The sequence below is a fragment of the Daktulosphaira vitifoliae genome, unplaced genomic scaffold (genome assembly GCF_025091365.1).
Source record: "Daktulosphaira vitifoliae isolate Bord-2020 unplaced genomic scaffold, ASM2509136v1 Scaffold_1, whole genome shotgun sequence".
NCBI classification, from domain to species: domain Eukaryota; kingdom Metazoa; phylum Arthropoda; class Insecta; order Hemiptera; family Phylloxeridae; genus Daktulosphaira; species Daktulosphaira vitifoliae.
In genome coordinates, this window is record NW_026099572.1 from 31021087 (window position 1) to 31036988 (window position 15902).

A 15902-nucleotide genomic window follows, 5' to 3' on the forward strand; every position below is an offset into this window, starting at 1 on the left:
TGATTTCTCATGTAACTATCGTTACACAATAAGTGTACTCAATTTCAAATACACTGAAATACTAAAAAAATTTCTCGATTACATGAATATTATCATCAATAAATGTTTGGAGTTTTATAAAAGAAATTTATTTGAAAATTTCATTAGTTGTGTATCGTTACTTGAAACAGAAGTGAAAAATTCGAAGTCTATGTTTGAATATCTCCACAATGCTATGAAGTTTATAAGCTACATAGATATAAAGTATTTGTTTATTGAAGGCTTGGCGCCGCATCCCATAATTGATGAAATTGACTTTTTTCAACAATCTGTAAAAAATTTAGATGCCAACTATTTTGTTGACATTAATATCTTACCAAATCTTAAAGACTTTAAAACGAAATTTGAGAATTTGAAACGATTTTATGATGTCGCATTAGAAATAGTAAACAATCCTTTTCAAAAGAGTCAAATCATCGAAATTTCTGTAAATACTGATTTGATGGAAAATCAAATTAAAAAATGTTTTAATGATTCAACAATTAAAATTGATGATTGTTCAAACGAAAACAACTTTGACATTGTTTATTCTACGTGTAGTAAACTTAATTCATTTTACAACGAATCTATAAATATTTGATACAAAAATCTTGGCTTTGAACATTTTCTTAACCCAAAAATACCCGAGTAAGAAATTTTACATTATATTTTATTTTCTAATAATATATTTCAATTTAAATACTTTATATTTTTATTTAACATAGAATAAATTTATATTTAAACTTAATATTCATTTATGGTAAGACATTGTACATTTGTTGTACTTGGAATTTACTTATTTTATCATGTGATTAATTTTTATTTAAATTTATATTAACATGCGTATATCATTTACGCAACTACTATGTCAGAATATAGTAAATCTATATGAAATATATTATTAAATAATTTTTGAAAAAAATAATAATATTTAAATTGGCATTATTTATGTATTTATGTAATAATCATAATATTTTTGTTTGAAATAGTTTCACACCACCAAAAGATCCAGAAATAAAACAAGATGATGTAATTGAAGCTCTAAATATTCTTCGTTTGGAAACTGGTTGGAAATCAATGAATCACATAAATATAGTATATTATGATAAATACTACAACGTATATTCTATAATGAAAGACAAAATTAATGACATAAATCTTCGAATAAAAAAAGAACATGTAAGTCAATTATTGAGATGTAGGTATACAGAAATATTAAAAAACTATAAAACATTGTTATCTGCTATATTGTTTATATGTAAATATGATTCAAATGAGTACCAAAACAATTGTTTAATTGAATTATTTAAATCATTCAACAAATCAAAAAAAATGCTAAAAGGGTTGTATAATTCGTTGATTACATTAAATAAATCATCAATATGGATTGTTAATATGAATTCTCATTCAAGTTTACATAGAATATTAGAATGGGTAGGATATAGTCTCAATTTATTGAAGAAAAATAACTCTTTTCAAATTGATTTTGTCGAACAAGATGACAATAAAAAAATTAATGAAATAATTCAAGAATTTCAAGATATTTTTCAAAAATATCTTGATAACTTTCATTATGACATTACTTGCAACACAAGTCGTTTTGACTCCTGGTGTCACTTTACAGAAAAACATTTTTTTGAGAAAAATAAAACATTAAATTATTTTAGAAAGTCAGTGATTGATTCAAATTCTAAATGGGGAATCAAAATTTATTTATTTGCGTGTCGATATTTTGATAGTTTTTGTGAATATGCTTATAATAATTGCTATAAAAATCTGGGTTTCGAAAAAATTAACTGTCATGATAATAACATAGACGAAAAACTCAAACCATTTATTATGGAATAGGTGGCTTTCTTACTATTACTTTACAAACTCTAAAAGTTAGATACTGACAAGTTGATTTTTATAAGTATATTTCTTAAAATTACTATTTAATTATCGTTAGTCGTTAATGTTTAGATTTCACACGTAAAATTTAAAACATTTCCAAAATTTTTATTTTATTTTACTTGTCATGTAAGTTTTTTATCTAAATTCAATGTATTTGTTACATAATCGCTAGAATATGATTATAAAAAATGTTACATTAAGTTATATATATATTATAGCACTAATAATATTAAGTAAAAATAATCAATGTATTATTTTATATTTTAGCTTCGATGCGAAGTGAGAAGGTATTGGTTTTACTATGATGTATTTATTTTTTTTTTTTTGTGTCTGTTACCACTTTTTCTCAGCTCTCACTGAACGGATTTCTTTCAACGATACGTCAAAAGATCACAAATCGTATCTAGTCAAAGACATTACCCTCGAAAGTTGAAAAAAATTTCCCTCGTTCATGGAGAACGAGGGAAATTTATGGAAAATGGGGGAAACCTCCAAAAAAATTACAAATTTAAAAATCACTAAATTTCGAAAATTTTTATATATCTTAGATTAAAGCTAATATAATGTCCTTTATTATGAAAAAAAAAATTTGACCTCTGGAATTGTCTTCGTGGTGAAAATGCCTACCAAATGCTATTATTGTGTGAAAATTCTCGATTTTATATTTTACATTTTTAACTTTATAATGCTATAACTTATTGAAAAGTGTATGGTTCAACACAATTTTTTTATGAGAAATAATATTTTATAATAATCCCTTTTTAATTCAGGATATTAATAAGAAAATAGCAGTTCATGTAGCTTTTGGAGTATTCCTTCAATTTTTTAAAATTAAACACTATCTAAAGATTTGCATCGAAACGTTTTTTTTGATAGTGATTTTAATCACTGTCAGATATCATTATACTTGATCCAACTATGCCATGTCACCGCTGTGCCGCAACCCCCATGTGCTGGGTTTTTTTTTTAACACTAATGATTACTTAAATATCTAATATACTTTCAACAACATACTGTTAACAATATTTCACTAAGTTATGAATGTATAACGTTTAATAAAAAAAATGATGCATGTATTTGTTATATTTTATTTAAAAATGAAAAAATTATACATTTAACTGCTGAAAGCGTTAAAAATTAATTAAAATTAAAATTATTTGAGTAAGGATATATTTTTTAATATTTTAAATATTTAATACAATATTGTGGAATATAATATAATACAATATACAATTGTGTAATGTAATAGTATATTAATGGCAAGTTGGGGCCCCCTCAATGATGCTGATAATGACGTTATTAATCAGAAGAGTTCGAAATTTGGAGTCTTAAGCCCAGAAAAATTTATTACGATATCAAATTTTTATATAATATACAGTAAATATATAGTAACTAAAATTTAATGTTTTCATAGGAAAAGTTACATCTCAGGACAAGTAGGCCAGCTAAAATGTTTGTTTTTTTCTTTGTATGTTTGTATTATAACATTTCAACTATACAATTTATGCCCAAAATATTTTATAATCTTAGTATAAAATATGAAATGTATCGTGACTACAAAGAACATATAAACACTGAATTTGTTGGATAGACAGTTACGAAAGGGCGTTTTTTAATTTTTAGCTTTGATGCGAAGTTGAGGAGGTATTAATTTTACTATGATGGGTTTTTTTTGTGTGTCTGTTACAACTCAATCTTAGCTCTGACTGGACCGATTTTTATGAACAATACGTCGAAGCATCGCAAATTGTATCTAGTCGAAGACATTAACCTAAAAAATTGAAAAAAATTTCTTCTTTACTTGTAAAAGGGGGAAATCTCACAAGATATTACAATTTTCAAAATCAGTAATTTTCGATATTTTTTCAATATTCTTTTTTCTTAAAACTGCCATAACTTTTTTAAAAATGACCGAATCAATATAACTGTTTTTTATGTAGAAACATTAGGTATTTATTTATCATTTGATATATTTTTGGGATCATTTGACTTTTTACTAGCCCACAGGAAGGGTTTCAAAATGGTAATTTTTGCAACTTAACTTTTAAAATGTTTCGGAAAGACTGATAGTTTTATATATAGCTACGTTCCGAGTCGGATCCATGGTGGACCTGATGTTGGTTAGCCGGGAAGCGTGGCTGCTCGTCCAGGCGTTTGTTGAATCCGTCTTGAAAAAGAAGGAGAAAGCGGAACGGCTGCCTCTGTCTCAGGCGTTCACCTTCCTCCTTCTTTTTCAAGATGGATTCGGCGAACACCTGGACGAGCCTCCACGCCTCCCGGCTCCTCAACATCCAAGTTAATGGACTGCTTATTTCGCGGCTAACCTGCATATCTGCAGGCCGTTCCTCTATCCGCAACCTGAGGACGCGCCCGATTCCCCGAGCTAGGGAAACTGCGCCCGTGCCGACGTTTCGTAGCCCCGTAGAGCCCGATCACGCCGACACTGTAGCGCAGCGAAACGGGACCCGGGGACCTCCCGTTCACTGATGGAACGAGGAGGTGTCTGCCCTGAGAAGCGACTGCGTCAGGGCTCTCCTCGCCCTGACGCGGTCCAACAGGCGTGGGCAGGCAGAACCCGATCCGGATAATCCGGATCCCAGGGAGTCCCCTCGTCGTACCGGTTGGTCGACGGACGACGCGGCCTCCCTGCTGCAGCAGTTGGCCGTCAGGGCCGAGAACGGACCGGACTTCTGCGTTGCGGTGAGCCTGGACATCCGGAACGCTTTCAACTCCGTGCGATGGTCACACATCCTCGGAGCGTTGGAAGCGTTCCGGGTGCCTCCGTACCTCCGCCGAATGATCCGGTCGTATTTCAGCGACCGGGTCATCGAGTATGCGAGTGCCGCAGGGCCCAGAACCAAAACCGTAATGGGAGGCGTCCCGCAGGGTTCGGTTCTTGGGCCCTTGCTGTGGAACATCGCGTACAACGCGGTGTTCCGCGTTCCGCTGCCACGGGGTACACGTGTCATCTGCTACGCGGACGACACGCTCGTGGTGGCGGAAGGCACTTCGGCGGAGGAGGCTGGTTTCCGGGCAAACGGTGCGCTGTGCGCCGTCATTGACTGGATCCAGCAGGAGGGGACCGGCTTGTGCCTAGCGATGGACAAAACCGCTTCGGTTTTGTTCACGCGAAAGTACAAGTACGTTCCTCCTAGGCTCACCGTACTGGGGACTGATGTCCCGCTGAAGCGGACCATGAGCTATCTGGGCCTGCTCATCGACGACAGGTTGATGTTCGGGCCGCACATTGAACGTGCGGCCCAGCGGGCTCAGAAGGTCATGGACCACCTGGCGGGACTGATGCCGAATATCGGGGGATCGAGGGAACATCGACGCCGACTGTTAGTCAGCATCGTTCACTCGGTCCTCCTTTACGGGTCCCCGGTCTGGGCGAGTATACTGGAGTACTCGCCCAAGAACGTAGAAGCGCTGAACCGGGTCCAAAGATAATTTAGAACACCCATATATACAAATAGACAAAAAGAATAAACAGGTACTTTTTGTCACGTTACACCTTTCATCACTTTTTTGGTTGGGTTTTACCTTTTGGTTCTACCTCTTCTTCCTTCAAAATTAATTTCTATAACTGTTCTTACAGCTTTCGATTCCTGCCTCTTCATAACATGACTAAACCATCTAAGTCTATTTTCTATAACAAATTTTTTTAATTATAATAGAAAAATGATTATTATTTATAAATTTTCTTTATTACCTCACCAGAAAACTTTAATTTTTGGCAAGCCAATTCGTTAATCAAAGAATTTTAGATTATGTATAAATATTATATAGATTTTACATTAATAGCTTTTTTTCACATTATCATAAAATACGTCACTTTGGTTTAACAGTACTAATTATCGTATTAAAATGTAATAAATAATTGTAATAATAGTATTATTAATAAATAGATTATGTAAGAGCATAAAATTATTCTATTGTGTCCATAACACTCGCATTTTTTTCGTTTTTGTAAATGGGCATTGAGATTTATACATGGCTATCGCGGCAGTAAAAGGTGTCGGAGAATACTATCTAGAGCAGACCTCGATGAAGCAAGATATGCGGTATTGGTTAATGATCAGAGAACATGGTTTCCGGTATTAAATGTAATGATAAATCAATAGGTCGCTGTAACACCGAAAGCCGTTGCCAAGCTCTCCCCATTCATCGATGAGTTGGGAATAATTCGTGTAGGGGATCGTCTACGAAATTCCATGTTACCCCACCGTGAGAAATATCTTATTTTAATGGCCAAAAAATCCTAATTGTCATTTCTTTTATGTGTTCATTGGCATCAATTAAGTTGCCATAGTGGTCAGCGCCTAGTTGAGTTTGTATTACTTCGCTATCATTGGATTTTATCATTCAGGTCTGTATATCGCTCGGTAATTGCGAAGTGTATCACTTGTGTACGATGAAAAGGAGCCAATCCTCAGCCGGTGATGGCGGATTTACCAGAGTTTCGGGTAACGGTCAGTCCCCCATTTTCGCGAGTAGGAATTGATTTCGCCGGTCCTCTCATTATGAAAGAAACTAATCTGAGTAAAGCAAGAACATATAAAATTTACTTGGCATTTTTTGTGTGTATGACTGTAAAGGCAGTTCATTTGGAAGTAATTCGGGACTTGTCAACCAAGGTATTTTTAGACGCATTGAGCAGATTTTCTGGCAGATGCGGATTGCCTTCTGAAGTTTACTCTGACTGCGGTACTAACTTTGTCGGTGCTAATCAAGAATTAAAGAAGTTATTTGTGTCAGAAGAACACCAAAGTAAATGTATAAATGCCATTCCTTGTCAATGGAATTTTAATCCTCCCGGTGCTCCTCATTTTGGTGGTTTGTGGGAGGAAATCCACAAAAACTTTATTAGTCCGTACGGTAGGAAATGCTGTTTTAACTTACGAGGAAATGAACACTCTGGTAATAAGGATTGAGTCTATACTTAACTCCCGACCATTGACACCCATATCCCAAGATCCCGCGGATGTACAATGTCTCACTCCAGGACATTTTTTAATAGGTAGACCACTATTGGACGTTCCGGCCCCCGATTTTACCGGCCCAAGAATCAACGTGACTAATCGCTGAAAATTGGTACAGCAATTAGGCCAGAGTTTCTGGAAAAGATGGTCTACTGAATATTTGGTTACTTTACAACGGCGCAATGGTTGGACTTGTGAGCGGCCTAATATTAAAGTAAATGATCTGATGATCATTAAACAGGATAATCTACCACCATTAAGATGGAGAATCGGTAGAGTTACCAAAGTCTATCCGGGTTCAGATAACGTAGTTCAAACAGCGGATGTTTTGACAACTCACGGCATTCTCAAGCGACCAGTCGTTAAGTTAGTTGCTTTGATTAATGATTAAATATTGTCCATATTCTATGTCACTGTATACTCAACATTATTTGTATTTATGTTTTCTTATTTGTATTTGATTGTTCTTTAATCGTATTTATTGTTTATCACATAGCCATCACAGTAATCAATGAAACTATTCTAGTCAAAGTCATCAACAAAGTTACCCTCGGCTAATACCTATTAGATATTTTATTTTTTATTTTTTGTACCATTGTAATGTGTTCCAAATCATCTATGTTAGTTAATTAGTTATTTTAAGCTCCGTGATTTTGTTCATTCAGCCTGTTAAACACATATCACATAATATCGGATCAATACTCCAACCTGCGGTTCTGTGTACCATCAAGTTTGCAATGACCCTGTCTTCCCAAAGGGGGAGCATGTTGGAGCCAGGCGACAAGGTGTGGTTAAAACAATTGGTTCTTATCAGCCGTTTCCACCACCAACCTGTTGCGCCATCGATTAGTGACGGTGCTTGCAAAAAACCAGTTGTTATATCGATGGGATATATGCCGGTTATTTTCGGTTTTTTTTTATTCTCTCGCCTTTTATTACCTTTTAGCGAGATTTTTTACGTGCGGCCTTTGAGGTTTGTTGCCTGTTATAGTTCTTCTCGGTTTATAATTAAAATTATCGGTGATCGAAAATATAGATTGTTCGTCAGTATAATATTGTGGTTTGAAATTACAATTTAGTTCGGGTTATTGAGAATTGGCATATGATTGTCAAGGCTGCTGCGAGTTCCAACAGTCATTTGGAGTAATTTGGGAATGTCGTATTGTAGCGACCTACCTAATTTTTTACAGCGTCTTCTAGGCAAGCACGAGTTGAAGAGAACAATTAACAGGTCGGATCGGCATAGATTATTCTTGTAAATATATATACATAAATTCAAAAAAGTGCTTGTAAAATATTAATTAAATACAGGAACGCCCATTCAATTATACCATAATATATATATATATATATATATACAGGGTGATTTTTTTATCATAACCCACTCAATTACTTGCAGAATAATAATAATTTAAACATTTTTTATTTTCATTATCTTTAGTTACACATTATTCTTGAATTTTTAACTATGTAATACTTTTTAAGTTCATCCCTTATGCCTTGGAGGGGGGTCAACTTTGTTTTTTTAAATGGTAACACATATTTTTAATTTAATAAAATGTTTGAGTTTTTAATTTAATAGTAAATGGCATTTGAATTTTTAATATAACTTTATTAGCTTATTAGATATAAACATTTAAAGTTTCAAAATTTTGAGTTAATATACATGTATAATACACATGGGATTGTAAATACAGGTAGCTAATTGGATTTTTATGACATTGCTGTCTCAGTCACGGATTGTTTATTATCAATTATGATTATCAATAGATATACTTTCTGTATTGTCAGTTAGTGTATTTATAAACTCATAACAATGTGCCTTACTACAATTGATAATAACAATGCTGTGTACCTGCTAATATCGATGTTATAAAAAACCAATTAGCTACCTATATTTGTAATCCCTTGTGTATTATACCTGTATATTAATTCAAAAATTTGAAACTTTAAATGATTATATCTAATAAACGAATTAAGTTATATTAAAAATTCAAATGCCATTTACTATTAAATTAAAAACTCAAACATTTTATTAAATTAAAAATATGTGTTACCATTTAAAAAAACAAAGTTGACCCCCTTCCAAGGCATAAGGGATGAACTTAAAAAGTATTACATAGTTAAAAATTCAAGAATAATGTGTAACTAAAGATAATGAAAAAAAAAAATGTTTAAATTATTATTATTCTGTAAGTAATTGAGTGGGTTATGATAAAAAAATCACCCTGTATATATGTAATTTATTACCTTATTAATATATTTCGATATTAACAAAAAAAAAGAAATTATTGTCTCTGGGTGAACGGCCGGCGATGACGTTACAGTTTTTATCTAGTAAAATGTATTCAGAAATTTAAAAAAAATTTTGTTTTTATAAAAAGTTTTAATAAAATTCAATTATACATTTATGTACGGCTTCATTAACCTTTTAAATGTAGAATAAAAAACTAAAGCAACAATTTTTAGAAATTATGTAAAATATGTAAAAAAAAATCAAATTTATCTTTATATTTAAAAATTGAATTTGTTACTAAATTATTTTAATATTTTTATTAAATAAATTTATTTGAATAATTAATTAGTACTGTTTATAAATTTACAGATTAATTGCTTAGCAACTGTTTTTATTTTTGTAAAATATTCTGTTTCTTTAATAAAGAAATGTAATTAACTCCATTATAATGTCTATTTCTTAATTATTATATATTTTAAAATCATTATACAATTTTACTTAAACAAGAAAATTTATGAAAATACCATAGTAACCGAAAATATTGGAATAATACTTCTTAAAAACAAAATATATGCAATTAATTATTTAAAAATAACAAACATTGAAAAACATTGAATAGAAATGCAACATACTTACCTTTTTTTTTAAATGAAAATCAATTTATAAAAGCTAATAGTTGTAAATATATAAGGTAAACGATTTTAATAATATTAAAAATTTTTAATTTTAGTGAAGAGGAAAATTATTAGGTTTACAAAATTACAACATAATATGTTATTAACATAACATATTATGTAGTAAAACACCTTTTTTTTAATCACTTTAAGGATAAAAACCGAAAATTCGACTCTTATATAGAATCCCCGTTTATTTTCAAATTAATAAATGATGGACAAAATATTACCAACAAAATTGTTTTTATTGTTTTTTTTAAGAAATCAATCGTTAATTTGATATAGCTTGTGTAAAATAATATTATTTTTGGTAAGGACTAGTTTTTTTTTGTTTTTTTATATATATATAGATGATTCATAAAATTTATTATGATATTATATTTAATAAAATAACACATTAGCTGATTATGAGTTCTCAAAAAAGTTTTATTTTAAAATATAAAATTTAAATATTTAAAACAATAAAAATTTAAGCATTGCAAATAACTTTAAAAGGCCAAAATTACCAATACACTTGGGTTTGGCCTTGTGAAATCTAAAAATTAGTGATTAACGATAATAAAATAATCATTATAAGAAATCTACTTCTAAAAATCAACTTTTCAGTATCTAGCTTTTAATATTTAGTGTAATAATGATAAATAATCCATCTAATCCACAATAAATGGTTTGAGTTTTTCATCTATATTATTATCATGACAGTTAATTTTTTCAAAACCCAGAATTTCATAGCAACAATTATAAGCATATTCACAAAAATTGTCAAAAGAATGACACGCAATTTGATAAACTTGGATTTCCAAAGTAGGATTTGAATTCAATGTATTTGCTGAATCAATAAAAGAATTTATTACATCGTTTTTCTCATAAAAATTATTTTTTGTAAAATGACACCATTTGTCAATATGAGCAGTGTTGCAAGTAATGTCATAATGAAAGTTATCAAGATATTTTTGAAAAATATCCCGAAATTCTTGAATTATTTCATTAATTTTTTTATTATCGTTTTGATCGACAAAATCAATTTGAAAAAAGTTATTTTTCTTCAATAAATTAAGACTATATACTACCCATTCTAATATTCTATGTAAACTTGAATGAGAGTTCATATTAACAATCCATATTGATGATTTATTTAATGTAATCAAAGAATTATACAACCCTTTAAGCATTTTTTTAGATTTGTTGAATGATTTAAATAATTCAATTAAACAATTATTTTGGTACTCAATTAAATCACTTTTGCATATATACATTATAGTAGATAATAATGTTTGGTAGTTTTTTAATATTTCTGTATACCTACATCTTAATAATTGTACTATGTGCTCTTTTTTTATTCGAAAATTTATGTCGTTAATTTTATCTTTCATTATAAAATCTACATTGTAGTATTTATCATAATATACTATATTTATGTGATTCATTGATTTCCAACCAGTTTCCAAATGAAGAATATTTAGAGCTTCAATTACATCATCTTGTTTTATTTCTGGATCTTTTGGTGGTGTGAAACTATTTCAAACAAAAGTATGATGATTATTACATAAATACATAAATAATAAATATTATTTATGGGACTTTTTATTCAGATTAATTTTATAAAAATGGTGGAAAAAATATAAATTTACTATATTCAATATCATAATACGAAACAAAAGTCTTAGAGAAATCATATTTTAATGTCATTATTATTTTATTTGAATAATTACTTAATAATATATCTCATATAGATTTACAATATTCTGAAACAGTAGTTGCGTAAATGTTTTACGTAAACAGAATTTAAATAGCACTCGCTGGGTTAATATAAATTTAAATGAAATATAACCAAATGATAAAATAAGTTATTTTCTAGTGCAACAATTGTAATAAATATTTAATATATCAATACAGAAAAATAAAGAGAATAGAAGAATATTTTCGTGTGAACGTCAAAAATCAGATAAATCATTCGCTATCACACCTTTGCGGTCCAGTGAATAAACTTATCACCTTAACTAAAAAGCGAATGTACTCTCATCAGGATTGAATCGTGATGTAAAAAAGCACTGATGAAAGAAACTTAGCAAATGTGCATCTATTATTAAATTATTCATTTCCTGAGCTTATTTTATGTCAGTATCGGACTTATTTTGCCTTGATACATGTGAAATCATGTGTAAATTAGTAGACATTGAGATAATTCAATAACCTTATATAATAACCTTATAAATTGTAGATAGATAGTTCTGAACTACTATTCTAAGTTGGATTTTTTACCTCTGTTCATTTTATTAGAAATCAATCTTTATTTTACGTTTTAAATTTAAAACAAATTTAGCAACTAGATTTTTTATTAAAGCTTTAACACTAACCAATTCAATTTGACGTATTTTAATTTTTTTTTATACGTTTCGTAATCATTTTAAAAATAATATTTTGTCAACCCTTAGATATTTAATTTTTTATTTCTGTAAATATTAGTTCATTTTTAATTTGTAGTTTTTATATACAGCTAGTTCATTATGGATTATTTTTAATAAATATTATTAACCAATAGTCATATTATTTAATGATTAATATTTCTTTTACCTTTTTTATTTAATGATAATTATTTTCATGATTTGTTTGTAAAAAGAAATTTGCCCATTCATGTTATATAAATAAATAAATATAAATATATCAAATCAAAATGATATTTTTTAAATTTATAAAAATATTCGTTGAATATATACTATAATATGTTATACATAATGTCTTACCATAAATACATTGGTATATTTATAAATTCATTATATTTTCAATAAAAACATCAAGTATTTATATTGAAATATAATAGTAGAAAATAAAATATAATGTAAAAGTTCTTACTCGGGTATTTTTGGGTTAAGAAAATGTTCAAAGCCAAGATTTTTGTACCAAATATTTATAGATTCGTTGTAAAATGAATTAAGTTTACTACACGTAGAATAAACAATGTCAAAGTTGTTTTCGTTTGAACAATCATCAATTTTAATTGTTGAATCGTTAAAACATTCGTTAATTTGATTGTCCATCAAATCAGTATTTACAGAAATTTCGATGATTTGACTATTTTGAAAAAGATTGTTTACTATTTTTAATGCGACATCATAAAATCGTTTCAAATTCTCAAATTTCGTTTTAGAGTCATTTATATTTGGTAAGATATTAATGTCAACAAAATAGGTGGCATCTAATTTTTTTACAGATTGTTGAAAAAAGTCAATTTCATCAATTATGGGATGCGGCGCGAAGCCTTCACGAAACAAATACTTTATATCTATGTAGCTTATAAACTTCATAGCATTGTGGAGATATTCAAACATAGACTTCGAATTTTTCACTTCTGTTTCAAGTAACGATACACAACTAATGAAATTTTCAAATAAATTTCTTTTATAAAACTCCAAACATTTATTGATGATAATATTCATGTAATCGAGAAATTTTTTTAGTATTTCAGTGTACTTGAAATTGAGTACACTTATTGTGTAACGATAGTTACGTGAGAAATCATCTGGTGTGCAAATTTTCTCCATTTCGGGACAATTTAAAAATTGTTTTAGTTTTAAATTTTGCATTTCATATGATCCAATTTGTGAATGAATGTGTGCCACAACTGTATTGATGTAATTTTTATAACGCTGATTATATTGTCTTTTAGCTTGTACTCCTTCGGCTGGTTTTAACACCAAAACGACAATAGATATTGAAATAAAAGAATAAAATTCCATAGAAAAAAAATTTAGTATTACAAATAACTTGTTTGAAATTTAGGAATATTTAAAATGAGAATATGCAAATGTGTTAATCAATTTATATAATTTATTTGATGAAAAAAAAATGTGTAATGAATATAATTTTTCTTTATAAAGATAAAAATGTATATATATTACAACCCAATATAGTGTGTATTTTTATTTTTCAAATAATTTTTTATGCAATATGTAAATTCTTTTATGACTTGTAATATTTTGAAAATTTTCCTAACAAAATCCTATGTTTTTAACACCAGTTGCTTCTTCACCTGAGTTCGCAACTACTCTAGATCGTTTTGTAGATAACTGCAAAAGACGTAGACCATTTGTCACTAGTTTATCGCATAGGATAGTAATATAAACAACATTGGTTTCACTAATTATTAAGTTTTAGATGTGTTAGTATAAAAATACTATACAGAAGATCGGAAAGCAGACCATATAAATACAAAAAGGGAGTTTACATTAAATCTCTTAACCCCTTCAATTACACTTAAAAATAATTTAACATGATAAAAACAAAAAGAATTAAAAATAATTAGTTTATATATTTATTGATATACTAATATTTTAATAATGTTGTTATTTTCAATGTTTTATTTAGATTAAACTAATATGCTATTCTTCAATTTCGAAAAAATTTTGAACATCCTGTAAAAATTATTATTTGTTTTATATATTTATTTATAAATTTCAACATATAATATATGATTAAAATGTTTTTATGTAAATATTTCAATTTAACATATGTCATTTTTTAAATTATCTATTTTAACTCGTTTAATTTTTGAGATTAAAACCAAATAAAAAATTCCCTGTTCAATTGATAAAATAATGTACTATATAGTTTATTTTTGTGTCTATCATTCACTTTTCTCATTCCTACTTGTCTAATTTTTTTAAACAATACATCAAATTATTACAACTAATGTCTAGTTAAACATTTTATCCTCAAACCTTATATTAGGTTTTTAATAATTAGGTTTGATGTAGATGTGTTCTTTTTTTATTTTTTTTCTCAACTTTCATTTGACCGATTTCCATTAAATAAATTTCCCTTTTTTCCCGTAAATGAGAGAAATCTCCAAAAAATTTACCAATTTAAATTTCGACATTTTTAAAATTTTTTTTACTTGAAACTGCCATAACTTTTTGAAAAATGTATGAATCAATACAATTTTTGTTAATAAGCACTTGAGGTATTTATTTATCATTTTGTATATTTTTTTTGTAAATCTGACCCTTTATCTGCCCACAATGGAGGAATCAAAATGACAACTTTTTCACAAAAAATTAACTTTTTCAACTTAACTTTTGAAAATGTTCCGGAAGGTCTGACACTTTTATATATATCTTAAATTAAAGTTAATGTAATGTACTTTAATTTGAAAAAAAAAAATTTGACCTCTGGACTTGTCTTCATGGTGAACTATTGAAGGTGTTCCAGAAATACTGACACTTTTATATATATGTCTTAAATTAAAGCTTATGTAGTATAATTTATATGGAAAAAAAAAATTCGGACTTTATTTTGTCTTCATGGTGAAAATATCTATCATATGCTATTTTACTATTTTTGTGTTAAAATTCTAGGTTTTGTATTTTATTTTATTTTAAAATGCCTTACAAAGGTTTTTGAGTTAAAAAAAATTTTTAAGTCATTTGATTTTTATTTAATTTAGATTCAATATCTACAATAAATATCAAGGTTACCATTACCGTAATCTCGCCTTGATTAAAGAAATTTCTTATTCATATTAAAATTATTTTACTATGTGATTTCTTGTTGTAGCTTTATTTTCTCAGCTCTTATTTGACCAACATTTTTTAGCAATACATCAAATGATCACAACTATTATCTAGTTAAAGATATTACCTCGAAACTAGAAAATGATGTAATAGATATTTAGCACTTATAATTTTATAATGATGATTTTTCTAATGAACTACATTATTATGGCAGATGATAGATATAAAACACCAACGCTCGCGTGTATTTTGAGTTAATGTTACTCAAAATAATAGGTTGCGCACCTGTTCCTTTAAGTTAACCAATAAGAAACATCTTTTAATTAAAATCTAAAACATACATTTTCCCCTTTAAAAACAGGCTTATAAAAGAACGATTTCTGGCTCATTCGTCTCCTTATTTTAGCTTCGATGCGAAGTTGAGAAGGTATTAATTTTACTATGATGGGTTTTTTTTTTTTTTTTGTGACTGTGAACGCTCAATCTCAGCTCTCGCTGGACCGATTTTGATGAACAATATGTAAAAAGATCACAAATAGTATCTAGTCGAAGACATTACCCTCAAAAATTGAAAAAAATTCCCTCGTTC

General features: G+C 28.8%; 2 protein-coding genes across 3 annotated transcripts in view; one reads left to right on the forward strand and one right to left on the reverse strand.

Moving 5' to 3' along the window:
• LOC126894061 (trimethylguanosine synthase-like) overlaps nucleotides 1-15902 on the forward strand; it is a 60237-nt gene that overhangs the window by 34006 nt on the left and 10329 nt on the right. The gene's annotated exons all lie outside the window — the stretch shown is intronic.
• Nucleotides 10215-13600, reverse strand: LOC126894058 (uncharacterized). Its single transcript, XM_050664712.1, has 2 exons — nucleotides 12657-13600; nucleotides 10215-11318 (listed from the first exon to the last, which is right to left on the reverse strand). The coding sequence occupies exons 1-2, from the start codon at nucleotides 13538-13540 to the stop codon at nucleotides 10454-10456; spliced, it is 1749 nt and encodes a 582-aa protein (XP_050520669.1). The 5' UTR covers nucleotides 13541-13600; the 3' UTR covers nucleotides 10215-10453.